The sequence below is a fragment of the Oenanthe melanoleuca genome, chromosome 3 (genome assembly GCF_029582105.1).
Source record: "Oenanthe melanoleuca isolate GR-GAL-2019-014 chromosome 3, OMel1.0, whole genome shotgun sequence".
NCBI lineage: Eukaryota > Metazoa > Chordata > Aves > Passeriformes > Muscicapidae > Oenanthe > Oenanthe melanoleuca.
Genome location: NC_079336.1, coordinates 100,687,434 through 100,714,547, shown reverse-complemented (window position 1 = coordinate 100,714,547; position 27,114 = coordinate 100,687,434). Strand labels below are relative to the sequence as shown.

Sequence of the window (27,114 nt, the reverse complement as noted above, 5' to 3'; positions counted from 1 at the left end):
CACGCAGCTCCCCCTGACCCCGGCGGGGTTTGAGCCCCGAGCCCCTCACGCCGAGCGCCCCCTCCCCGCCCGGCACAATCCCCTCACGGCGCCCGCAGCCCGGCCGGGCCCGACCTTTGAGCCCGCCCCAGGGCAGCGGGCCCGGCCGGCCCGAGGGGGCGAACACCCCCGGCCGCCGCGGCGGGGACACTCGCGGAGGGACGGCCGCACTCACTGGAAGGAGGGCGCGGTGCCCGGCAGCCGCCGGGACTCCCAGGGCTTGGGCGGCGGCGTCGCCGCCATCGCGCCCCCTCGGCCCCGCTTCGGCCTCGCTCGGCTCCGCTTCGGCTCCGCTTCGGCTCCGCTCGACTCGGGCTCGACCCCGGCTCGGCCCCGCTCGGCTTCGCTCGGCCGCTCTCGGTTCGGCTTCGGCCGCGCTCGGTTCGGCTTCGGCCGCGCTAGGTTCGGCTTCGGCCGCGCTCGGTTCGGGCTCGGCCGCGCTCGGCCCCGCCCGCTGGCAGGCAGCAGGCGGGAGCGCCGAGCTGTTCCCCCAGCGGCGCGGCGGGCCCGAGCGATGCGCTCTGCCGCTCTGCTGAGCGGGGCTGCGCCGGCTCCGCGGGCCGCCGAGCGAGGGGTGAGCGGGACCGGGCATGGGAACGGGAGCGGGACCGGGAATGGGAACGGGAGCGGGAATAGGAATGCGAATGGAGCGGGAACCCCGCCGGAACGGGGTCCTGTGCCCCCCTCCCCTCATGTCTGAGGGGCTCTGAGCTCCGCGCTGAGGTGCTGGGCCGGAGCGGGGCCCCGATTCCTGCCCCCACAATGTCAGGAATATCGCCACGTTTGCCATTATCTGTCACACAGTGCCACTACTTAAATCTCATGGAAGTGAATTGAGGTTGCAGCACCTAAAAGCGTGTTTGCTCTTTCTCTTCCAGAGCGGCTTTGAAGTTTTGCAGGTAGCCCTTGGTTTTTGCAGCTTACCATAAAGCACCCAAATCCAGGATTGACGAAATTAATCGAATTAATAACGAGGTTTTCCATGGCTGCAGTATTTCTGTGCAAGGTTCTTCTGAGCAGGATTGGATATTGCATGGAGAACACGGATCTATCCCATCCCTTGGAACTAGGAGAGTATCAAATGTTGCCTACAGGAGCTAAGCCCAAAGCAAAGCCAGAATTTGTGGAATTCCTTGCTGAATTTATTCCTGCTTTGGGTGACAATGGACTCATTGAACCTTTGGCCTGAATAATTGTGGTTATCCTTAAGTGCCTCCTGAAATTTCCTAAGTGTCCAGTAAGGGTGAGCACCTCACTGGGAATCTCTTCCTCCAAAAAAAAAAAAAAAAAAAAAAATGCTGAGTTCTATCCCATCACAAAATTTTGGCCAAAAAAAAAAAAAAAATCATCTGTCTTTTCCAAAGTTCTGGGCAGAGAGAACGACAGGAAACCAAATTAGCCATGATATTTTAAGAGTGAAAAAAAAGCACTGTGAGATTTCTCACAAAAACATGAGTCCTATATTGAGAAGGGAAATAAATCTTAAAAAAATGGGAAAAGCTTTGTGTGACGAAAGGGGATGGCTCTTTTTTTTCCCCCCTGTGATTTTTAACACACTGATTAGTCACTGCAATTGTAGGAGGAATTCCCATTTAAAATTTGCATTAATATGTCTTAGCTCCACCCTCCTTCATTCAGTAAAGACTAGCGTGTCATGTATTTTATCCAAGATTATCCAAGATAAAACTGGGCAAAAGCTCAGCATTCCCTTGTCAGAGCTCAAGTTCAGGTTTTCTAGGAAAAACCTAAGAAATACAGAAGCTTTTCCTCCACTCCGTGGTCTTTTTGGGTTGGTCTTCCACTTCTCTTGTGCCTGTGATTTAAAACAAATGTGTATTCCAAGTTTTCTCTAAAGGACAAAAAAAATCCAGTTACTCTCAATCTGGTGCAGTTGAGTCTCAGCTGAGTCTTTTTATTATTGAATTGCTGGATTGTGTTTGTTCTCAGCTTTTCCTTTTACTCCTCTGTGTTGAATTTTAGATTTGCCCAGCATGTCTTCACTGACAGAGAAGGACAGACCAATTGTTCAGCTCTTGCTCAGCACTGGCACTTGCCCACGATGTATTTTGAGGTTCTGCTCTGTGGGATCACAGATGCTCTACAGACAGCCACACAAGGTTTGTCCTTTGTTGTGTTCTTGGGCTCTTGGCCTGAAAGGAAAAGGAGTTATGTAAAGCTGTGCTGTTTCCTTTAATGTAAAGGAAATGTACATGAGATTGCAGAATTGGTAGGGGGATGCAGCTGAAGAATTGCAGAGTGAAGGTGAAGAATAAATCAGGGAAACAAAAGTCTTTCATCCTTCTTAGCTTGCTCTAATCCCCTGTCTTTATGCTTGAGTCTGCTGGTCGTGATTGTTTTACCTTTGCTCGAGTTTAGACTCTCCACAATTCCTTTTGAACATATTTCTTCCCTTTTCCATTTTTTATCAATTATTTAAGGAGTGTTCATTCATTGTGCCATTTTTTATCCTTTTGCATCTCTACCTGATTTTCCTCTGAGTTGCAACAACACAGTTACTGCTGTCTTCCTTACTGAAAACCTTTTAGTGAATCCTTCCTGAACTGTGTCTTGTCTCTCATCCTTCCAGGAATCAGAGAGATGCAGGTAATTCTAAATTTTTGAAGGCTTCTCTCCTGATACAAAGTTCTTACTCTGTGTGTTTAATTTCACTCCCCACCTGTGTCTCCTGTCTTTTCTTTTTGTTATAGTGGCCAACTCTCTTCCTGGGCTAGAGGAGTTGAAGGAATTAAATTCTAACATAATCTAAATGACAAGAAAGCACTAAATGTCTCTTTTCATGAAATAGTGATGGGGCAAAGATGAATGTGTTTCTGCAAGCCAGGTCTGGAAAATGTTTTCATTCTTGGATGATTAACAAGTCTACTCAGCAGTATTTTCTCTGGAATTTTCTATTTTTGAGAGAAATGCAGCTTGGAGCTGTTCAGTTGTGTCTTAAAGATGTCTTTGGGCATAAATTCCATGTTGTTAATTACTAAGTCTCAACTGGCATAGTACTGCCTTGTGGAATTGTGTTTGTTAAAGAGGAACAAACAACCAGGGTGTGATTCCTCTGTTTGTGTTAGGATTTGATGAAGGATTTGCAGGAATTTCTGAAGAGCAGTCAGGAAAAAGAAGACACAGTCTGTTTGGATGTGGCTGACCCACCTTGTAAGAGACTCAGACTTGAACATGGGGAAGAAGGAGCTGATGGTCTGAACCACAATGGAGCCATTCCCTCGGCTGACAGTGGGAATTCTGCCACGGAGAGCTCGGCTGAGAAGGTTTGCAACGTGTGTTTGGGAATTCTGCAGGAGTTCTGTGAGGCTGACTTTGTTAAAAAGGTACATTTTTAGACTTTTGGGGTACTTCTTTGGAGCTTGTGTAGTTGGGGCCTACAGGATAGAGCTGGTGACTGAAAACACTGTGCAGTTTTTTTGTTGCATCTGTGGTCAGACTGAATTTTTCCCAGGCTTTGTTATAGTGGCACTTCTTTAAAAAATAGCAGTGCAGGTGCAATGGAATGACTGCAGGGAGCACACTTTCCTAAGAAAAGGACTAACAGCTATGTGGTTACATGAATTTAGGAGATGACCTGAGGTTCAGCTGCTTTCAAGGAAAACCTCAGTGGAGCTGGTGACCTCTCTTCACTTTTTTATGTGACAGGAAAATGAGGAGTCATCCAGTGCTGTTCTCTGAACTGCATGTTTCTACTACAACATGAACCTGTCTTTATGAAGTACCACAGGGGAGGAAAATGTTTTGGTGGTGCAACAGATTCTGGATAATAGAGGAAATGTGAGTTAGGAGAGAATGTGGGCACACAGTGTTACAAATACCATCTCTGAGCAATTGTATTGCTCATGTGACAAACTGAAATATCAGCTAGAAAACTCACACTGGCATCTGAGATATTTAACAGAGTTTTGATAGAGAAGGGTTTGATTTAATAGCATGAATGTATCAAAAATGGGACTAGACAGAAAGCACAGTATAGAGTTTCAGTTGTTGCAGAACATAATTGTTTCTTTTTTGTTTCCATGGGCAGAATGTGCATCTTTTTACAGAATCCACTGCTGAGATTTGTTTCAGTAGCAACTGAAAATCTGACAGCACTTGTTAAGGCACCACAAAACCTAATTATTTGATACATAAATGTCCTTATCTGAGATGCTGATTTCACCTAAAATCTCAATATGCAGTTGGTCCTGGCCTTAAAATAGTGAGTTTGGTTATTTCATAGCACTGTTTCATTGTTGATTAGTAACTTTTTTTATCAGGACAGAAAAGCTTCTATTTCAAGAAGTTGTTAGTGATTACTCTGGTTTGTATGTTGGGCATCTCTCTGAGTGTGTGTTAACATGAATTCACAGTGATAATTCTAGAACAAAAATGACCAGCTCAGTCTTCTTGCTGTGGTTTCATATTAAGTTCCCTCTCTTACAGGTGTGCCAAAAAGTTAACTCTGCTGACTACCAGTTCACCAGTTTTGTATTTTCTGTGTCACTACCCCCACAGCTGTCTGTCAGGGAGGTAAGTAACTTAAATAATAACTTAAATAATTAAATGCTTATTTAAGAAAGTAGCTGTGGAAAGTATAAGCTGGAGGTGGTTTGATTTTTTAATTGTTATTGTTGAAAAAAACCCAAAAGCCCATGCTGGAAGTGAAGTCTGCTCTCCCTTTCCTTGTGAGTCAGTATTATTGTAATTAATAAAGGGCCTGAGTCACTTCAGTTGTCAGTTAGCCCAGGAGTTACTTCCCATCTGAAAACCTAAAAGGAGTTTGTTGAAACCTTTTGGTGCAGATGCCAGCCCTGCTTTGTGGATCTTCTCAGAGACAGAACTGCACAGCTGGTGCCTTTCCAGGGATAGATGATGCAGGATGCAAATGAAGGAATTTGAGGATGAACTCTTGAAGTGTTCAGCATTTTAAATGATACACTTAGTTGTGAGATGTTTTGCAGTCTTCCTCTGCTTTCTGATATAAAGTGATGCATAAGTCCTGTTCTAAAAGTGATGCAAAAGTGGTGTTTTAAAGGGCAACATGTAAATCTGTGCAAGAGATGCCTGCTGTGGTTAAGATGTGCTGGAGGCTTCAGTGAACATGGCAGAAAGAAGTGTAGATGGTGTAGGATTTCTGTGTAAAGCTGTGGTGAGGTCTCTTCTGCTCCCACAGTTTGGTAAACGATTTGGTGGTGATTTGTGCTCTTCGTTTTGGCAACTTGGGCAGTGCCACTGTGATAGCTAACAAATATACCACTCCTAAGTCTTCTGGAATTTAAGATTCTCTACTTCCCATCCTAATTTGAGCACTGTTGGTGTGTTTGCTTTGTCCTTTCTGGCCCTGATTCCCATTTTGGTGTTTGATGCCTCCAAAAAATGAGGCATGTCAAAAAGCTCTTTCAGGCTAGGTGAGTATTGGGATGCCTGTGATGCCCTGGCAAGCCCCAAGTCTGATTTCACCAAACTTTACTCCATCTTTAAGCCTGGTGTCAGCTGAGGTGATCCCAGAGCAGCTGATGTTTGCAGGAAGCCTCGGTAGAGGGTGGTGTTGCATTGCAGTTCAGGAGAGGGATGTCCTCAAGCCTGGGGCTCCTGCTCCAGCCAAGCAGGGAGTCAGAGCTGTTCTGTGGGCCCACAAATCCATGGATGGAGTGAAGTGAGTGACTGGGAAGCTCCAAAACTGGATGTGTTCCCTTTAGTTCGACTGGGAGAAGGTTTGGATTAAGGAGTTTCTGCTGTCCCTTCTATTCCATCCCATTAGTGAAATGCTAAAGCACTTGAAATGCTTCAGTTTGTGAAATGCTAAAGCAGCTGTTTGCTCCAACTGCAGGGGTGAAAAGGGGTGATGGTGGAGGAAGAACTTTAAAAATCATGGGGCTTTATTTACCACCTATCTGATTATTACTTAAAAAAATAGGTGAGAACCTGTTTTGCAGCCACAGAAAAGCAGCAATAAACTGTGTAAAAATGTCTGAAAATATCAAAATCAGATATCAGAAAATCTCAACATGCTTTGTGCTGAAAAGAGGTAGTTTGTTAAATTCTGCTTTTAATTCTTTGACCTGCTGTGTACAAGAACATGTGGAATCCTATCACCAAAGAACAACACCCAAAGGCAGCCTCTCTCCCACTGCCCTCTGGTGTGACACACAGATTTTATCCATCATCTTTTCTTAACAAAAAAAAAAAAATAATAAAAATCAGAAACCAGAAACTGCCTTTCAGTATTACCTTCATCTCATTTAATTATGACAGTTGTCATCCTGCCAAGTCTAAAATGTATGAGAGGAGCTGGAGAAGAGCGGGACATAAAATCTACATTTGCATAGTATTTGTATCTGTGATGTGTGATGCAAGGAAGCAATTGCCTCCTTCCACAAGTAGGAGCTTTGATTGAAATAAATCATAAATCCAGGAGTCCCAGGTTTATGTCAGGCAGCTCTGTTGGAATATGAAGTGAGTGGTGCCCTTCAGAAGGGTGACTGCCAGCTCTGCCTGTGGTCTCAGCCGTGATCCATCATCCTGGTGCTTGCTGCAAGGACATTGATGCAAATAACATCTGTAGTCATTACTCCCTGTAGGGCTGCCTGTGCCTCATCCTGGAATTCCCCATCTCCAAGCTCTTTTCTGGTGCACTGGGACAGTGCTGTGGCTGGGGTTGCACGTGGTATTTCAACTGTTGCCACTGTGCTCCCTCAGAATAATATCCTGCAGCTCCTAATCAATACAGTGCCTGGGCTGGTGTGTTCCAGAGATGTGTTTGCTGCTGAGTATTGCCCTGCAGGCTTCAGCTCTGTAATGAGCATTTTTCATTTTCAAGCCTCTTCACAAACATGAAGTAATTACCAAGTAGAGGGATCTGATCCCCTGCTCCATGCTCAGCTGGGAGAGAGTAGAGGGGTTTGGCTGGCTTGGTGCTTGAATACAATTTGGAATTTGGGATCTTTTGGCTTCTGTGCTTGCAGTACCCTCATCTGTTGTTTCCCCTTGATTGAAGGGGAAAAGTAATTTCTTTAATTCTCTTTCAACTTGGAAGTCAAGAGAGAGAGAGATGAAATTTGACCTGAGGTCTCATTTTAGCAGAGCTGCTCCCCTACAGAAGTTTTGTCTATTTTGTAGTTTTATCCAAAGAAAACAGGGAAGAGGAGTGAGATTAGCTTCCTCCTGAGTCCCAAACATCCCAGTCCTGCAGTGCTCTAAATCAAGGCATGAGAGAGGTTTCTTTGTAAATTGGCATTTGTCAAATGCAGCTTCCTAGGCCCAGTTCTTGTCACATCCTCTAGTTCAGAGCTACACTCAAGGAATTTCAACTGAAGCTATTTTTATTCATGATTTTATCTGGGTTATTATGCAAACAGGATTACAATATACTTCAAGTGAAGTAGCCTTACTCATACTGTCTTCAAATGCAGGATAATGAATCACAGTGGATTTGAGCAAACAGGATTTCGTCACTACAACTGCATTTGTTTTGTTCAGCAGTGTGTGGGTTTGTGTATAATGGATCTAACAAAGCTCGTGGCCTCTCCACCATCCCTCTTCCCTCTTAATTTCTAGCACTGTTTTTAGGGTTCTCTCATTATTTAAATATGCCAAATGAAGGATAATAGATTTAACTTGTTGATTGAGTTCCTTATCAGCATGGAAAAGGGTTCCTTCTGATATCCATGTGATCCTGGTCCTGTTTCCTGGAGCAGAGTTTGGGAGAGGTTATTCTTTCTTATTCAAATCAAACAACTTGATTTTTGGAATTCATCTTCAGTGAGGATGGTGACACAGGCTGAATTAGTTAAGTGGTTTCCTGCCAGTCCTAATGTATTTGGTAGTTTTTGTTAGTAGAGGATAACTGAAACTGTTGTGCTTTATTGTAGGAAGTTTTGAGGGGAATTTCTCTTTTTAGTAATTGTTAGTGAACTTGAGAATTTATACTAAAAGCTCCCTCTGATTTCTAGAATTATTCCTTCTGTTCCTCACCTTTTCCATATTTAGCATATTCACCTAAACTAAGTGGTGTGTTTTAAATAGGGGGCAATCCTGTGATTACCACAAGATCAAGTATATTTTTAATTTCAGTTTTTAATAATGGATGATAACTGAATTTGGGGTTTTATTAATTTATGTCAATCAGATTTTATATACCATTAATTTAGACACTTTTAAAAAAAAATTCTATATGGAAGATAACAGATGACTTAAAGTCTTTTTGTAGTTACAGTATTAATAGCAAGTTTGAAAGTGTTTAATGATTTTTCTTTTAAGCCAGATAGGATTTGATGTGAAGAGCAAAGTGATGTTTTAGAAATGAAAACCCACAGCAATTCCATCTTTCCAGTTCTGAAGCAAAAGCTAAATTCTTGATACTCCTTTCTGTCATGAGTTTTAAAAACACTTCTTTTTCACAGTCTCTTAGATTGTTGGGAGTTCTGAGCCATAATTTCACTTGCTTTTGTTTTTTCCTCTCTTTTCCCTGGGTGTGGCTGGTGACCTGCAGCGTGCTGCTTGGCTGGGGGTGAAGCAGCAGATGAGGTGAGCCATTCATACAGACACCATTTCTCTGTAGAAATGTTGATTTTATACTCCAGTTTACCTGATGCTTACGAAGAACAAGGTGGCAGCTGGGTTTTGTGTGTTTTGTTTTTTCTTTTTTACCTGGTTTGACTTTCCTTGGGGTTTCTTATGTCTTTTGCTCTCTAAGTTCCCAAACAAATGGTTTGAAATGCATCTCTCTCTTCCTCAGCTTTTCTCTGGCTCTGGAAAGACTCTTGCAACTTTTGATCTCTAAGGAAGCTCTGGCATCAGTTTCCTCAGTGCACAGAAAAAAAATTAATCTGTTTTACTTGGCAGCAGTTACTTAAGTTCCTCTTGAAATATTGTATGTCATGTATCTATTTTGGACAGACCCCTGTGCAAGTTATTATTTCTTTGTGATTCAGAAATCTGGGCCTTCCCTTGGCTAAGGATGACATCGTTCAGCTGAAAGAAGCTTATAAGTGGATTATTCATCCCCAGTTGTCAGAAGAGTTGGGTGTTCCTGCTGATGGAAAGGTCTTGTATAAATAACAGAACATTTATTTTTTTCTTTGTTTCTTCATTCTTTTTTCATGCATGTTTGTGTATGTGTATTTATACACTTATACACATGGTGGGGAAATAAAAATCTCTCCTTTTTTCCTTATTAAGAGAGAAACAAGTTGAGTGGCTCCTAAATTCACTGTAGGGGAGAGCAGGGGAGAAGTTCTTTTAACCAGAGATCTCCAAGTGAGAGTCCTGAGGGGCACAATGTTCATTTTTGTACACACAGATCATTGCATCTTCTGAAACCACCACAGGCTTGTGCCAAATCTCTTGTGCTGCCATCTTCCTTTTGTTAATGAGACTTTTCCAGTTGTCTGCTGTTCCAGGTTCCCTGTTTTGCAGAGGCTGAGGAATGCTTACACATTCCTTCCCTGCTCTCCTGTCACTGCCAACACTTGATACTGCTCTGGGAGCTCAGTTGTTCAGGTTCTGTGCATAAAATAAAATTCTGAAATGTACTGAAAGAGAAAAGACTGGTCCTTGTTCACTTTAATGAACACTAGACATGGGCTTGTTGGGACCTGCAATATCCCTAAGTAGGCAATAGAAGTGGCTTTTTCAAACTGTTTTCAACTTGCAGATCCTGATTAATATCCTTAAGATCTTTCTGAAAGGCATTGAGGGAACATGGCAATCAGGTGTTCAAATTCAGAAGCACCTTGAATGTAAATTTTCTGCAGTCTGTACGTTTTACTTGTCACCAGCCATAGCACTGACCCCAGGACTAGATTCACTTAGTCTTTATGTTGATTTGCCAGCTTCCATAATAATTACAGGCTGTGTTTTCCCAGGAGTGCTAATTGAAAGCATCCCTTTTGTCTTAGTAAAGAAAAAACCCACTCAGTTACTCTGAAGATGACCCAGGAAGAAACAAACTTCTTACACACCAAGTTAGCAAAAGCTCCACACCACTTAGGCACAGAGCCACTCCAGACATCCCTGTACCACAAAAGTTGTTTTTCTAGTGCCCTTTATCTACAAGGCACTTGAATATTAGCCAATCTTTTCAATAGCCCTCCTGAGGTGTCTGGTATCTGAGTATCAGAAGTAATGAGCCTTGTTTGCCCAAGGCCAGAGAGGGAATTGGGGGAAGAATTGAGATTACACTGGAGTTCCTGGGCTAGCTGTCAGTCCACCAGGACTGTGTTGCCTTTCTCTGCCCCAAGGCCATGCAGGCATTGCAAAGGAAGCCCCTGACAAAATTTTACAGTGGTGACTAGTGCAGGGTTTTTATCTTTATTGCTCTCCTGGGAGGGCTCTGGGGTTTAGTGACCCTAATAGGCTTTGAGCTTTGGCTGCCTCTACCTCAGCCCTGCACAGGATGGGGCCAGGGCAGGTCACTCTTGGCTCTGAAGTGCTCTCACATCATCTCTGGTGACTTCAGAAAGGAAAATGCTGCTCTGGCACACCTTTTAATGTCTTTAAATGTAAATAAATGGGTTATTCTCTCTTTTGTCTCTACTGTTTTCCTAAAAATACAATACAGGTGCTTGAGAATATCCTCCCTGTTAGTTTATAAAACTATTTACCACCTCCTTGTTCTTTTTACTTTTTTTTATTCAGAGTCTGTTTGAAGTCAGCGTGGTCTTTGCTCACCCAGAAACAGACGAGGAGTGTCATTTCCTGTAAGTTTTTCTACAAGTAACAAAAGATCTTTATCTAAATATTGTGCAATATTATTGGTTTGGATTTGTTATAGAGCACAATAGGCAGTGTTTATAAACCAGAATGTGGCCTGCATCTAGATTTCCTCATATCCACATGAAGTTGCAGAGCTTGAAGTTATACCACCTCTGGTAATTCTGCTCTTTAATGCTAATAAAACAAGCATCCAGAATTCTGATTTGAACAGGGAGGAGAGCATTCAGATGAGTTCTTCAATTTCAGCCTCCCTCAAAGTCATTCTCTGTATCATTTTGAAAGATTTGAACCATGTAATTGCAGGTGAGGGAATCTTTTGAGGTCATACCTAAGTTTTCCTGCTCCTATAGGACACATGGACAGGAGGAAAGGCTTTGAAGTGAGTTAATCCAATGTAGCTGGTTGATGAAACAAACAGAAATTCCCTGGCCACTACACACAGCCTCTGGCCTGGCCCAGTAGGGCACCTGCTGTACACAAGGGAGCAAAACACTTCTGTGAATTTATCTGCCATTTAATCTGATTTCTCAAAATCTAGCTGTAGTATATTCTGGAAAATTAGGGTCACTCTTCCTGTTTGTTGGTGCTTCCTGGAAAACCTAAAGTTTCACTCAGTTAATTTGCACCTACTGCAAGTTCAGTCTTAGCCTAGGAGGCTCAGCAGACACATCTCTCTTGAAACGTGGATTCATTTCTTGAGACTGGAGATTTCTCTTGCAGCCTTGATTTATTTCCTGAATTCTCTTCTGGCAGTTTGTGATATTTGAGTGCTCAATCCACCACAACTGCATCTTTTGTTTGTCTTGAGGTGGGGGATGAGGGAATGGAAGCTTGGGAAGGAGCCAGTATTAGGAGCCATTATTACCAGTGTTTGCTGAACATCTTTCCTTTCCAGCTTCTTCAAGACTGGGAAAAAGAGGGAGAAAAGTATAGGGCCAAACTACAATTCTAGATAATGGTTCCTGCAATCCTGTAAAGAACTGAAATGCTTCTGCATCCTGCACACTTTAGTTCTAATTTATTTAATTTTAATTCCTTCCTCTGAAACCTCTTCACTGGTGTTTTCCTCTCATCCTTCCATGCTTTTTCTGGCATTTCAGGAATATTGCTGTTGAACATGTTATGGTGCCAGTGTTAGTGCTCCAAGCAGAGCATTTGTAGAGGTGAAAGCTGAAAAGAAGTTGCATTCCTCATTCCAATGGTTTATTCCATGTGACCTGACAATATCCCTTTATTTGCCTCCTCTTTATAGCACACTTAAACAGCAATTAAGGTTTCAGGCACTTTCTGAAGTAACAGCACATCACCTAATTTAATTACACAGTAGTTCCTGAGGTGCCAAGGCTTGTGTGAGTGGTTGGCTCTGGGCACATTCTGAGGCAGTGTTTTGGTTTTCATGTAAATATGGTAAATTTGGGAATTATCACAGTAGCAGTGACAGTCATGGTTTCTGTGGAAGCAAAGTAGAGCTTTGTCTCAACCTGGAAAACTCCAGGTACACTTTTGGATTGGATTTCCAAGCATGGCATCTGCAGATTCTCACCTGTTCTTACACAGCTGTGTGAAGGTGGGTGTGCTGAAATGACCCAAGCTTGACATGGAAGATTGAATTGGCTCTTGTCAATTATATTTAAGGGTAAGATGACATTGAAATTTTGGAAGAGGGAGTTTGCATTGCTTTGGGTCACAGACTGGCCAGGGAAGTTGTTTGTATAGAAACAGTAAAACCTGCTTCCTTAGTCTGAAGGAGTTACAGAGGTGTTGAAAAGCACCAGCAAGAAATGATAAATGGGGTTGAAGGTCAGAAATATCTCTGACTGCATACACAGAAATCCAGAAACCATCTCTGACTGCTTACATAGAAATGCACTAATAGGAACAGAAACTTCCTCTACACTACTCAGAAAAAGTGTTTCACTGCCTTGGCTTTCACTTTTGTGACACAGCCAATTGTTTCCTTTTGAAGAGGCAAAGCACAAGTGGTGATGAACACCTGGGGTTACTTTTTCAGTGGGAAATTGAATTTTCCTCTCTTGAAGGGACAATTTGAATCTCAGGTTTGTAGTGGGCGTTGTCTAAGAGCGGCAAGTACAGATTTCAAGGTGTCAGCAAATCTTGCCTAGAACTTAAAATATTAATCATGACTTTTATTGAGAGAGATTGGAAAGGACTGAAAGCTAAGCTTGTGTGCTTTTCCATCCCATGTCAAGTCTGAGACATGCTGTTGGTCAGAGAAGAGCAGAGCTTTGTTCATGATTTCTCTGGATCAAGCAATGCACATCTTGCACCATTTGTGGTTTAGAATGAAGGGAATTGGAAAATCTGCTCTGAGCTGAGCTGTGGAAGTGAGATACTGGATGTATGGATACAAAAACCAATTACATGCTGTGCTTGTAAGTCTGTCTGTTTATTTTTTTCTCTGTAAGAGAAGCAGCTAATTTTCATTTCTGTGTTTAGAGCCACAGCCTGCCCAGACTGTTTCAAACCAGCCAAGAACAAACAGGTAAGATCTCATCACTGTACTTCTACTATGACATTCAGAATTTCACAGCAGTAGCTATAACTTACCTGGGTATTCAGTCAGTGCTCAATGTCTGCTTTTCCTTCATCAAAAAGCTCTCTTGTTTTCAATTGTCTGAAAATAAAGTTGTCTCCTTTATTCACTTCACAATTCTCAGCTTAGGAAAACCAAGAGCTCGGTGCTTTTCTTTCTTTTTTGTTCATTTTCCAGGCTGTCTAAAGGCCATAATTTTAGGAAGGTTCTCTGTAAATAACTCCCTTAAGATCTAGGAATTTGATTGTCATGCATTAAAAGTAGCATAAAAGATGATCCTCAAACTGTCTGTGGGGGAAGCAGTTCAGATAAGTCACATTGTGAAGATGAGACTCGGCAGCCAAAAGGGAAATGATCACACTGCAGTTTTCATGTGCTCTGATCTGAATGAAAGCCAGGATACAGGCAGGATGGTTTTATCCTCTCTGCCTCTGGAGGAGGGGGGAAAGAAAAGGGACCTTGCCACTTGTTGCAGACCCTGAGCATGCACACAAGCACTGATGGAAAAGGGCACAAGGATAAAAAACCAGTCGGAGGGAAACTGATACAAGTGGGACAGTTGATGTGATCAGAGGGAGAACAAGTAACTCCTGTCAGAAGCCTTTTATTCTTTCTGATGAAGAATCTGCCAGCGTTTGGCAGAGGCAGAGTCTGGCCCAGGAATTCTGCTGACTCTACTCCACCTGACCAATAAAGGCCACTCTTTTTTTAGCAGGGTTGTATTGTTGTAACTCACTGCTTGCTGCATTGCTGTCCTTTAAAAGGGGGGAAATCCCACATAAAGAGCTAAAGCAGCAGGGCCTGGCTGTTAAATCCACACAGGCAACAAAATGTAGGGGAATCTAAAGAAAAATAGCAGCTCTGAAGAGCTGTCAGAGGTTTGTCCTCACAAAGAAGCTGGGCTTGAAGGGCTGTGTTAATCAGAGAAGTGATGTCAAAAATGGTTCTGAGGGAAAATTTCTGTGCTGTCTGTGTAGATAGTTACTTAAACCTGCTGCTGCTTTCAGGGCTTTCCTCCTCATCTGTTCTATGAGGAAGGGAAGTGCTATTATCTCTAATTTATGCTTAGAAGGAGAAAGCAGTTTTCCTGAAGACACCCAGGAGCTCTTTAGAGTCAAGACTTGAATTGTCCCAAACAGTGACCCAGTTTTTGTTTTGTTTTGTTTTTTTCCTCAAATCCCCAATCCAGTTTGCAAAAAAGTCACCATGAAATTGGAAATTCATTAGCTGGCCATCAGGGCAGTCCCAGGGCTGGAGCATATGCTTGGGAGGGGAGGCTGAGGAACCTGGACTTCTTCAAGGTTCTTGGTGAAGGCTTTGGGGAGGATCCAGCTGAATCTCCTCCTAGAGCCAAAAGAGATTATTGAGAGCAGGGAGCCAGGCTGGTCTGCACAGAGCATGGTGGAAGGATGAGACACAGCAGGAATATGTTGAAATGAGAAGCTCAGAGGAAACACAAGAAAAAACACTTTACCTTGAGGAAGCTGAGAGTGGAGAGAGGCAGTGCAAGCTCCATAATAGGTAGATTTCAATGCTTGATTAGAAGGTTCATTTAGAGACCTGTCCTCAGCCTTCCTAGAGCAGGATTTCACCCCAGCTGTTATCACACTTGTTCCTCCTGTCCCAGGAGCAGAGATTCTCACTGGAGCCACCCCAGCAGCAGCTGGCTGTGCACAGAGCTTGGCACTCTGCTCCTGCTGTGCTGGCATTGCTGCTTTTGCTGCAGTTTGGGAGGGGGAAGCTGCCTGCTTCCCACAGGAGGAACTGCCCAGCCCCACCACTCAGAGCCCTTAGTTCTGAGAATCAATCAACTTTTGAACTTCAGGAACACATCCCTACTCAACAGGCTTATTTTCAGCAGAGCTACCTGCTGCCACTGACATAAAAGCTGGGCTTAGGTATATTCAACTCCTAAAAATGAAGCTGGTTTGGGTTTCTGCTCATGGATTTAGGATTCTGGTTTTAAGCTGTTTTGCAAATTTGGATCTGGGCTCCCAAGTGAGCAGTGACAGAACTGCACAGTGCAAGTTTCAGTGCTTCTTTCTTCCTCAGGTATATCCTTTTTTTGCTTTTCTTAGTTCTTGACTCATTTTTTTATTTCACTCTGCAGTCTGTTTTCACCAGAATGGCAGTTATAAAAGCCCTGGAGAAGATAAAAGAAGAGGATTTTCTCAAGTAAGTATATACTGAAACTATTTCTTAGTATTGTGCATTTGTATAAAATATAGGGAGGGGAGGAAAATATTCAGTGAGTATGTAGTGGTAGGGTGGCTTTAAAATAACTTTTGGTTGTTTAAATTCTGTTGGTTTACTGGTTAAAACATTTTTTTCTTTCTGGCAATAGAAAATTACTCCTGATCTTTTAATTGAAAGGATTACTTAAACTTAAGAGTTTGTAAGGAGTTGAGTTTTAAGAAAACACCAAGTGCTGTTAATATGGTAAAAATTATACACAGTGGGAAACCAAAAATGGACATTTTTTACTGCTCTGGTGATGCTCCAGCATGTTCTGGTAGTGATAATATGTTTTACTCTGTTTTACTTTTAATACAGGCATTTTCCATGTCCCCCAAGTTCACCAAAGAACCTCTGTGATGCTCTGGAAATTCAGTGCAATAATGGTGCAGTTTTTGTGGCTGGTAAAGGGATCCATTTCTTTGCTGCTGTGTTGTCTTGAAGAGAACTTTGTAACACTGCCCTGAGACCCAGAGGATTCTTGCTGTTTGTTAATTCCTGTAATGATGTGTAGGGAGCAAAGAAACAAATCCAGCTCTGTCCAAGAGGGTTTGAAAGGGGAAGAAATTATACTTGATCTTTGCTGAAGATATTATTTTGTCATAAGTTAGAAATTAACAATCCTCTCAGGATAATGGTTTGGGAAAGGCACCTCCACACCAGCAAGCTCCCAGCAGTGCTGTTCACTTCCTTGAGTTTTGATTTGGATTCAGAAGTTTTCACCATCTGGATTTCTCTGCATATTATCCCATCCAAAACTGCAAATATTAATGGGATTTTTTAAAGGTTTGGGTGAGACAGGAAGTGCAGCAACCCTTGGGTGTCCCTGAGTTGAGATGATTTAACTTTTTTTATCATCTGCCTGCCAGAGTATCTGCCATTCTTCTAGTCCTTAGTATGAACAACTTATTTAAATACATGCAAACTGATTATTATTAAAAAGAACTCAACCTGTAATTTAAATTCAACATACTCTGATGATAAAAATCCTGAATATAAAGAAATGGAAAATGAAAAAAGTGTGAAAATGAATGGTAGGGTAGTCAATGTTCTGCATATAACCATTCCTTATTTTTAATTACTGATCAGTTGGGTGTACATTTTTGTGAATCCAAGATATCCAGTTCCTTTTAGGCTTTCCAAACACACTGTTTTATTTTAAGTTGTTTTATTGGATAGTTTTATCAGAATTCAATAGTATGAAGAACAAAACAGGGTTTGCTTTCTGCCTGTCATTTAATACTGGTCTTGGCATTTATAGTTTATATCTTGCTCCAACAAAAAAAACAATTTAGGCAGGTGTTTAATTTTTCAAGAACTAAATCTAGAATAGAATTTGTTGAGTACAGTGCAGATATTTTGCTTTTAATAAAATGAGATGGGATCTTAATTTGTAAGCACATTGCCCTCTTGACTTTGGTGTTTAGCAATCACTTCCCACCTCAGCCTTTTTTAAGGATTCAGTTCCTGAATCCTTAAAAGGTCAAACTTCAGGTCAAACCAAGAAACAAACACCTTCTGTTTTTCAAAGCTACACTTCTTCAGATCAAAAGTTAAAATTATTAGAATGGGGAGCTGAGAGAAAAGAAAAAAAAAAACAAAAAAGCAAAGTTTATTCTCCTTTTTCCATTTTATGGAAAGAGAATTTAGCAGTGTGAGGCTGTATCTGAATGATGAGTCATCCTACTTTCATTATTTGCCCCAGTGAGACTGGGTTACTCAGTTTCCCCATTTGTTTGTGTGGCTTTTTCTGCTGTCAAAGTGCAAAAAAGGAAACATTGATCAAGACAGGAAAATATGATACGAACCCCAAACCCCTGAGATGTCAGAGGCCCAAAGTAAAGCACAGAGCTACTCTGAACTCTTTTTATTTTCTGTTTGCAGGTTGAAAGCAGTTTAAGCAGGGGGTTGCTCCTTGGCCTTTATGAATTATTTCCTTGCTTTGGGAACATTTTCAGTTCTTATCAAACCTGTCCATAAAAAAGCTCATATTAGTCATCCATGCCAGGCTTGTTCTTTGGTTATAGCCTGCCATGGAAACACCACTGGGACCATCCAGAGATGTTAATCTCTTTAGATTCTTGCCATTCCTCCTAATTTATTATTGGGACTTTTTGCTCCTTGCATGGTGTTCCTTGTAGTAAGACAAAGCATTTTAGCTTGGGTTTCTTTCCCTCAGACTTGAGTCAGTGGCAGGACTGGCTTGGGACCTGGGTTATTTCACACAGGAGGGTTATTCCTGGAGGCAGGGCTGCAGCCACAGGCTCTCCAAGCCCAGCCTAGGTGGCCATCCTGGCTACTGCCACTGTCCTGGAGGTAGCCACAGTGCTGGGGTAATGCTCCTGCCATAGAACAAGCTGCAGCCTGTCAAGTTATTTTCACAAAGCTCCCATGGAAGTTCAGTGTGCTGTGCAAGACTGCAGATTCCACTCATGGCTGTAGAATGATTGGAAGTACCATGGCTGTCTTTTACAGGAAGATACAACAAATATTCCAGGAATTTACCTCAGACTCCCTGGATTATTGATGGGGAGCGGAAGCTGGAATCTTCAGTGGAAGAATTAATTTCAGAGCATCTCATGGCAGAATTCAAGGCAGACAGTGAGTATTTAGGAGTTCTCCTGCCATACATATCTTCCATCACTACTAGAAGATTTTTTTCTTGGTAGCTACCCACTTAATATGAGAGTATAATAGAAAATAAAAGATGTTTCTTTATCCCTCTTGTTTCCTTCCAAGTTATGGCTTGTAAATTTTATTTAGCTGTGATCTGGGAGTAATTAGATCCTTTTATCCTGCTAAAGGAGCTCCTCAGTGGATCTGATGATGCAAATATGTTGGTTTCATGTGGTAATGTTTTTGCTTAACCAAACTAGGTAACTCATAAAATGACTTGCACCAAGAAGGTTTTTGCCACAGGTATTTCATAGCATCTGCCTGGCTTTTGACCCCCTCATGTTTCTCACCTTGATTCATTTATTTTCCTCAGTGCACAGAGTTCCACAAGATAAATGCTTATCCAGGGATTATCCAGGTGAAATAATCACAGCCCATCATTTGTCATCTAACAGATGTGGAATTAGAGACATAGAAAGGAAAAATTGCATTAAATATTAGTTTGGAAAAAACTCTGCTACTTCCCCCTCCTCTCCTCCCAATGGATATGTTAGTCTGGTTGTAGCAGGCCAAGGAATTGGGAGTGCTCTTCAAGAAACTTAGGAATAAATAGGAATTCCCACAGTTTGTGAAGTGCAGCCTCCAGTTTATAAAGTAGATTTGAAGTAGATTTTGCAAACAAGTTTTGAAAGGAAATATTTCACCTCTTAAAAGCTGTAGAGAGTATTACAAATGTAAAATAAAAGCTCACCTGCCTTGTTCAAATCTGTTACAGGCTTTAACTTTAGTTCCTCTGGAAGAGAAGATGTGGATGTAAGGACACTAGGCAATGGTAAGGCTTGGAAGACCCCTTGTGAAACACAAAGATGAAATGAGTGCATGGAGCTCCTCTAACAGATCATTTTATTTTATTTTATTCAGTCGCTATTTTTAAGGCATTTATGTCAGACTGATTCCTCTCTTGTTTTCTGCTGGATCCTTCTAATTTCCTCACTGTGACTGTGGGGAGCTTTGTTTTCATTTTGAACTTGAGTCCCTTACAAAGGTCAGCTGCTTTCCAATGTGCAGAAGCTGCTGTAGCCAAGGGAGGAGGGAAACAAAAAGTAAAAATGAACTGTTCTGTGTTTCAGTAGCTGTCTGATTTGTAGTGTGATTCTTGGCATGGCTTGTGCTGGGGATTGTCCTGGCCCTGAGCACAGAGTTACAACTCTGGCAACAGATGTTGAGCTGAGGGAGTGGGATTTAACATTGCTGTGCACCTGGGCATTGCTGTAGGTGACAGAAAATAAGCTAATTAGCTTTTTTTCTTATTTTATTTTTTAATTAGCACAGACTTGTACAAGATGTCTTCTGGGAAGTCATAATTTGCACTTATTGCTGATACTGGGGTTTAGTAGCCAAAAAAAGTCCCTTGTTTCTTCCCTTGCATCTGATGCTTCATCCCTCAGCCTGGCAGTGCTCTCCCTGTTTGTGTAACACCTTCCAGCCTTCCAGTGTAAATGCAGCACTGATTTAGAACAAGATGTTTTTGTGTTTCCTGCCCCTGCCCGTTGCCAGGAAGGCCCTTTGCGATCGAGCTGGTGAATCCCCGCAGGATCCGTTTCAGTGCCGAGGAGATGAGGAGGCTGCAGCAGGTAAATCACCTCACACCACTCATACTCGTGAAGCACTGCCTCTCCAGCCCAGCAGCTTTGCTAACTGATTGCTTTTCTTAAACATCACAGGCAATTAATGACTCTTCAGACAAAATACAGGTTCGAGATTTGCAGCTCGTCACCAGGTCAGTGTTTAAGCACACTCGGGGAGCTGGGAGGGGTTCTTGCTCACAGCCTTGTATAATTATGCTTATGTTAAGTGAGTAATTAACTTCTTTTGTTTAGAGAGGCAATTGGTCGGATGAAGGAAGGTGAGGAGGAGAAGACAAAGACCTACAGTGCCTTGATATGGACAGACAAAGCAATACAGAGAGAAGACATCGAATTTCTAGATGATATCAAGGTAGCAGCAGCTCTTGTTGCTCATTTAAGTAGTACCTGTCCTGGTGCCCTAGAGAAGAGTTAATTACAGATCATCCATGGGTCTATCTCTTGCTCTGTGCTTGATTTTGGTTTTTTTTTTGTTTTGTTTTTGTTTTTTTTTTTTATTGAGGGTTTCTCTTGATATAGGGACTTTCCTTTACCAGTCAGTCCAGGGGGGTTGGCTGTTAGCAGAGGCAACAAATCCTTGTGTAATGTTCACCTTCCAGGAGACCAAATCCTGGGAGAAGAGGAAATCTGGCACCTGCACCCCTTTTTTACCTTAGATAGTGTCCCGTGTAAGTGAAAGGAGCAGAAAAGCTCTTTGTTCTGGTCTAAAGCTGCTCTCCCATAGCTGCCACAATTTGGAGTGCAAAGAGCCCTCAGGAAGGCTCAGGAAGAACTTTCTCCAGATGTTGGCCTGATGGAGAAGTGGGTTCAGTTTTTGGTGTGTTGCACCATTTTCTACAGGACTTGCCCATGAGCTCATTCTCAAAGCCATTACAGCTCAGGCAGACAACTGTTGGGAAGTTCTTCCTTTAGCTTCCCTTGCTCCTGAGAAGTTGCCTTTCAAATTGCTGCCTCTCCTTGGGGAAAGGGAGTTGGGAATGAACTTTTGAAAAGACTGTTCTGAGATCTAATCTCATTTAAGGTTTTTTCCCCCCTCACTTTTATTTCTAGGGAGTTTGCTGTAGTTTAGACAAAGCATTTTGTGGGTGGGATTTATTTTTTTTACTTCTGATTGCCCTGAGGCTCTGAGTGAGCTGCTAAATCCTGGAGTCATTCCAGCAAAGGGCTATGGAGATTTCAAGGTTATTCCTCTGTATTTGTGATTCCATTAGTTTGTGTTCATGTGAGGCCTCCTTTGGCCTCTGAGAGGGCTGTCCTTTTTCCTTCGATAAACTTGGAAAAAACCCGTCTTGCCTTGAGATTACTCAACCACAAGATAAAAAAGGTGGGACTGCTTAACAGACAAGACTCCTACAACCTCAGCAGCATTTTCACACTTCCCCCCTGATGCTTTTGGTGACTTGTTGTGGCAGGAGTTGAGGCTGGAGCAGAAGACCCCCCTGCGGGTGCTGCACCGGCGGCCGCTGGCCGCGCGCTGCCGGCTGATCCACACCATGAGAGCCGAGTACATCGACCAGCACCACTTCCGCCTGCGCCTCAAAACCCAGGCAGGGACGTATCCTTGGGGCCCTGGCAGCAGCTGCACCTGCTGCCTCTGCCTGGGAGAACGGGAGGTTCCTGTCGGAGGCTGCGCCGCTTTGGAATCCCTGCCCTCCCGCAGTGCTGCCACTGCACACTCTTCTTCCAGGTCACAGTTTCACATTGGGGTTTTCACTGAGTGTGTGACAGGTATAAAAATGTGCTGGTTGAAATGCACTTCAGCTTTTTCTAATTTAACTGGAAGCTTTTCACCTCCAAAAATGAACTTTTCCACAATACCTGATGCGCTGCAGTGCAGATTGGAGATCGCTGCTACTTGCAGTTTTGTTTAGCCCATACCTAAGAAGTTACTTAGGAGTAGAAAAAAACACCTTTTTTTTTCCCCTCCCTTTGATTTCTTTGGTGTGGAATCCACCTCTCCTTAGCCAGTGTTTTCCAGCTATATTAAAGAGTTTGTGCATGGAGACTTTGGGAGAACAAAGCCCAACATTGGCTCCCTTCTGAACAGGACTGCTGACATTCTGGAGCTGGATGTAGAAGTAAGTTGGTTACTGTTTGTCTTTCCTGGAAGTTACTAAGGGAGTTGCCCTTGTGAGATGCTTTCCATGGAATTGCTCTAAGTGGATCAACATTCCTAAACCACAGGATACATTTCCTGCTGCTACTGTCCTTTGTAAATGCAGCCCAACACAGAGTGATGCTGCCAAGTAGTAGCAAAAGGAGTTGTGATTCTTTTAGTATCTGTAAAATACCAACTCTGCTGCCTTTTTTTTCCCCTCTCTGCTTTTCTAGTCCGTGGATGTTGACTGGCCTCCAACCCTGGCTGATTAACCTCTGGAGCTGGGATGAGGAAGCAGCAGCTCCTTGGCAGCAGCTGGTGACCAGACACTGTGCAGTGTTACAGCCTGGGTGCCAAGGGTGTCCCTGGAACATCTGGATCATGTTGATCTGCCAAAGGATACCCTTGGGCTTCACTTTACACACCCTGGACCAGGTAGTGTTGGTTCCATCTCTAGCCTTACTTTTATTTCTTCTGCACATAAAAAGGTTTTGGGAGTCAAGTGTATATAACCCTCCATCAAGCCAGATTTTATTTTAAACTCTTTTTATATTGGATACTCCAGCTTTCCTTGTGTGGATGCAGGTAACACTGAAGTTATCTGAAACCCACTCCCAGCTTTTTCTGAGCAGTTCATGCATGAAATCCCAAAAGCCAGGGAGTGCTCGCAGCAAGTTTCCCTGAGACACTGACTGCTTTTTGGTCAGTGGCAGTAAAGAGGAGCAAATTTATCTCTCAGAGTGCTTTTCAAAGGGGAAGATAAGTTTTCAGAGGAAAATTTTGCACTTAAACCAAGTTTTTCTCATTTAAAAACATTGGGGATGCTTCCTAGAAACAAGAGTTGAGGCCTCATCAGCTCTCTTGAGGACTAGGAATTCCCCAGTGAGTCACAATGTGCAAAAAGACTGGGAACTCCTGGCAGTGGTGCATGATGGGAATCTAAAGAAAAACAGGAATACCAAGAATGTCAAAGTGCAGGCAGAAACAAAAGGTACCACGGGATGCTGGTACAGAGAAAGAGATAAAAAGCTGTGATTTAGCAGTGTAATACATTTTTTTCTTGTACCTCTCCTTGGATGGATGCCTGGAAGAGTTGAACACAGCCTAAGAACTTGCCTGGAATAGGGAAGATCTGAGGTTTTCTTTGGTTATTTAAATGTTTCTTACTAAGCACCACCTACATCCTTAGGAAGTAATTTTTTATACCTGTATCATGTTAATCCCTTAGGGAGGTGCTTCCCTGAAGTACAGAAGAGAGTTAAACTATCAACAAGAAATTAAGGTTTGGAATCTCAGAGCTCTTTGTTAACATTTTGGGAACAGAGAGAGCAACATTTGCCAAGACAAGCCACTGTCTGGGGACAGGGAGGATGACTGGGATGTCTTCCCTTGAATTCAGTGATGCTAGAGCAGCTCCATGAGAGCTTGAGCTGGAGGCTCTAAAAGTCTTAATAAATAAATACATTTTTAAGGAGCTCCTTGAAAGCTCTGCCTGTGCAGGGCTATCAAAAATTGTGTCTGTAACATAAGTAATTCAGAAGCTCCTGTTTTTCTAATACAAAAATTTGATTCAGACAGCAATATTATTTTTTGTTTTAATATTAAAGCTCTTATGAGCAACAGATTCCATGAGTAGTTCTCAGATAATAATCTGCAGCTAGGAAGGAAATGTCATTAATGATGGAAAACTAAAGAAACCTAATTCAGAAAACAAAGGAGGGTTTAATCTCTGCATGATTTCTTAAAACTGCAAGTGAGCTAAAATGTGATTTATAAATTCCATAAACTACAAGGGGGAATAAAAATGTAAACAAGACTGTGCTGTCTGGACAGAACAGGCATGGGAAGAGCTGTTCCAAGGGGAAATAGAGCTAAAAGGGGAGAGGGAAAGGGCTGCTGCAGTAATGCCAAGGACACACAAGGCTCTTCTCTCTGCAGCTCCTGCTGCACGTGGGCATCCCAGGCAGAATCCAGGATAAACAAAGCCATAAAGATGACCCTCAGTGTGCTGAGCCTGAGCTCTTCTCTGGGCAAGGCAGACAGCTCCTCCCAAAATTCCCAGGCTGTTTATTTTTACAGTAGATCTGAAGTGTCTGAAGTGGAGGGGGGTGGTAGCTGATATGCAAATATCCCTGAGCTCTTCAGGCAGTTCCTGGGCACCAATCACGTGCAAATATGAAACTGAGAAATGTAATCTGGGGGTCTGAACTTTCTAGTCCAGTTTTGGAACCATCATGTACTGAATATTGCAGCAATAATATTCACGTTGTACTTGGGCCTTCACCTGATTTTTAGGAGTATTTTTGTGAGTGCTCAAACTGTGTGTTTTGTGAGAGCCAGATTTCATCTCTTATTTCCCCCCTGCATTTTGGTATTGCATCAGCTCAGCTGGGCCTGGAGAAAGCTGTACAAGCACACAGCTCAGCCAAAAGCATCTGTGCCCTTGTCCCCTCTGCCTGAAAACCCTACAGCTCTGCCACAGAACCTGCTGAGACAGATGAGCCCTCAGGTGCCTGAGGTTTTATAGTGGCCACCAGCAACAGGAGCAGAAAATACCCCCAAAAAACCCAGGATAAGCAACCAATAACCTACCTTGTCCCTTTTCCTGTGGTGAGGGATGTGCAAAGCTGAGGAGGTTGCAGAAGCTTGAGCACTTGGTATAACCAGTTTTTTTTTAATTACCAAACCAACTCATTTACAAAGGAAAACAGAACTTTGAAAATATTTAATTATACAGTAAAAACAAATTGTACTATAAAGAGCTTTCTATGAAGTGAGTAAAATGTTTACATTTAATATACTTAAAAACTGAGAACTTCAAAAACAAAAAAGAACTGAATAAACAACACGTTTCAAACTTTCTGTGTATTTCTTTGGTCTTCCTATTGCTTAAGAGTGTGGAGGAGAGGTGCAGAAGTGAGAAAAAACTGCTTTAAAACAGAGAGTCTCAATCCATGTTGTTGTGCACCTGGAGTTAGGGGAAGCAGTTTCCCAATTCACCTGACTGGTAGAATTCCAGCAGCAGCACCGGAGTGCTCCCACTGCAGTGGATTCCTGCAGGGAAGGCATCCCTGCTTTCCTGTAAGCCACAGAGGGGCTCTGGAGCACCTTTCCTTGAGTACAACTCTCAAGTGGCCTTTCTGATTTGGGGGGTGGGTTTTGGACATTTTACTGCTTTTTTGTTGTTGCTGCTCTCATTGTGCAGTTTTATGTCACCAGAAGGTAACAACAGAGACCCTTAAGCCTTATCTGCCCTAAAGAGCAGCTGTGTCCCTTAAGAAATACTCAGACATTTTTCTGTGTTGCTTCTTAAAAAATAACAGTGTAATAAAGTAGCCAAGGCCAGAGTGTCTTACCCAGCCAGTTACCTCCAGCTGGAGGTGTCAGGAACAGCTCCTGCTCAGGCTAAGAGCGAAGACTGGGAATCAAGTGGGAGGGAAGAAGTTCTGGTTCCTGATACAGAGGATAGAGGAGTGTTTTTAATTAGTACTGACTGAAATGGCTTTAAAAGTTGTTAATAGAGGTGAGGCTGCACCAAGGCAGCCTCTGGCTTTGCCCTCCTGGGAGGGGGTGGTGCTGGGGAGGCAGGATCTGAGCCTTCTTTGAAGCAGTCACTTGCATAGCAGGAAACTGCCGGGATACCTGAGGAAAAAGTAAGTGGATACTTCGGCTCCAGAGATTTCTGCCTGTCCAAATCTCACTCACATCGCAGCTACACACACACACACACAACTTGCAGAGCAATAACAGCTTCATTCCTAAAGCAACAGGGGCATGGCTTGTAAAACAGTGCACTCTGGATGAAGTGCAGACAAGTCCTCACTTTCTGTTCCTTCTCTTGTGCAGTGATTTCCTTTACAACAGAGCTGGACTATTTAAAAACTCAAACCTTCCGGTCTTTTAAAATATATCTAACAATGACATAGTCATTAAAAAAAATTTACGAGTAAATTTGCCTTCAAAGCAAATGGAGTGTGGTGACAGCGTGGAAAATCATCAATGCATGTTCTCATTTTAGGAGAAGAATATTTATAGAAAGGGGGTTAAAAACCTAAACCTTTCCAGTAAGTTGAGCAGAACTCAGATGTCATTCATTAGATGAGATTGAACTAGAGTGCTCATGTGCAGGGTTTTTTTGTTTTTTTCCTAATTTCTGTCCTATCAAAATTTAAATTTAATTTCTATAGCAAAAATGGCTATTTCACAACAACTTCAACCCTGTGAAGTATTTGAAATTTTAACCCTTCTGAAGATGCCAGCTTTTACAGTCCCCAAAGGTAAGGAAGCTTTAAGTGTCAACAGTTCCCACTTCCAACAGCGCAAAAACACATCTACAAGGTAATTTTAAGAAACCCCAAACCTTACTCCCACCTCCCTCTTCACGGGCTGCAATAAATAACCTTTAAGTTACATCGCGAAACTCGCACAGCAACATTCTGAAAGAGAAAGCAGGGACTCCAGAAGGGTGAATTGCTCCTCTCCACGCAGCAGCACGGCCCGGGGAGCTCAGGGGTTGTAGCTCTGTAGGATGTTATCGAAGGGGAAGGACTGGTAGAGCTCCTCGGCGTGGACCCCGTCCGAGTCGTAGAACTGGCCGTCGGCCAGGCCGCCCGGGTGCCCGCTGGACAGTCTGGGCTCGCTCAGCTCCTGCTCCATGAAGCCGTACACGGGGTCGGCCAGCCCGGGCTGCGAGGCGAAGGCGCCGGCCGCGCCGCCCGCGTTGGCCCCAGCCTGGGGCAGCTGCAGCTGCTGCCGCTGGCTGGCGGCGCCCAGCACGGCGCTGAACTTCTCCAGGCTGAGGCTGCTGCAGCTCAGCTCGTCCGTGTCCATGCCCACCACGCCGGAGGGGCCGCCGGGGAGGTTCTGCAGCTCGGCCGCCGACACCACCACGGCTCCCAGCCCGTTGGCGCTGCCGTAGCTCTGGAAGAAGCCCGGGTCCTTCCCGTCGGGCCAGCCCAGCGCGCTGTCCGGGAAGGCGGGGAGCGAGCCGCTGCCGCTGCCCGTGGCGCTGGGCTGGGGCTCGCTGCCGAAGCCGCCGTGCTGGTGCGAGCCCAGCGGCCCGGCCGCGGCGGCGCCGTGCAGCCAGCACGGGGCCAGCCCGTCCTGCTTGCCCGGGGCCAGCGCCGAGCAGCCGGGGAACAGCTGGCTGGAGCTGGGCAGCGCTCCCAGCCCCGCCGGCATCATCAGCGAGGAGGGAAACATGTTGGGCT

The 27,114-nt window shown here is 43.5% G+C and overlaps 3 protein-coding genes across 7 annotated transcripts in view; 1 reads left to right on the top strand and 2 right to left on the bottom strand.

Annotated features, from left to right (window-relative positions):
* Positions 1–511, bottom strand: part of PEX13 (peroxisomal biogenesis factor 13) — a 7,014-nt gene extending 6,503 nt beyond the window's left edge. The window contains exon 1 of the mRNA XM_056486532.1: positions 215–511. Within this exon, the coding sequence (XP_056342507.1) occupies positions 215–282 (68 nt within the window). The 5' untranslated portion in view covers positions 283–511. The remainder of the gene's footprint in view (positions 1–214) is intronic.
* The window catches only part of PUS10 (pseudouridine synthase 10), a 26,493-nt gene extending 1,730 nt beyond the window's left edge, over positions 1–24,763 (top strand). The window contains exons 1-19 of one of the 4 annotated variants that reach the window (XM_056486529.1): positions 535–613; positions 918–938; positions 2,020–2,156; positions 3,123–3,380; positions 4,483–4,569; positions 8,531–8,565; positions 8,973–9,084; positions 10,678–10,739; positions 13,213–13,258; positions 15,420–15,484; positions 15,863–15,948; positions 18,020–18,145; positions 18,936–18,992; positions 19,718–19,794; positions 19,885–19,940; positions 20,041–20,158; positions 21,219–21,361; positions 21,785–21,884; positions 22,138–24,763. In XM_056486529.1, the coding sequence (XP_056342504.1) occupies positions 2,031–2,156; positions 3,123–3,380; positions 4,483–4,569; positions 8,531–8,565; positions 8,973–9,084; positions 10,678–10,739; positions 13,213–13,258; positions 15,420–15,484; positions 15,863–15,948; positions 18,020–18,145; positions 18,936–18,992; positions 19,718–19,794; positions 19,885–19,940; positions 20,041–20,158; positions 21,219–21,361; positions 21,785–21,884; positions 22,138–22,176 (1,593 nt within the window). In that variant the 5' untranslated portion in view covers positions 535–613; positions 918–938; positions 2,020–2,030 and the 3' untranslated portion in view covers positions 22,177–24,763. The other 3 variants (XM_056486531.1, XM_056486528.1, XM_056486527.1) reach the window with 3 other exon arrangements.
* The window catches only part of REL (REL proto-oncogene, NF-kB subunit), a 40,768-nt gene continuing 38,216 nt past the window's right edge, over positions 24,563–27,114 (bottom strand). For both annotated transcript variants that reach the window (XM_056486525.1, XM_056486526.1), the window contains one exon: positions 24,563–27,114. In XM_056486525.1, the coding sequence (XP_056342500.1) occupies positions 26,411–27,114 (704 nt within the window). In that variant the 3' untranslated portion in view covers positions 24,563–26,410.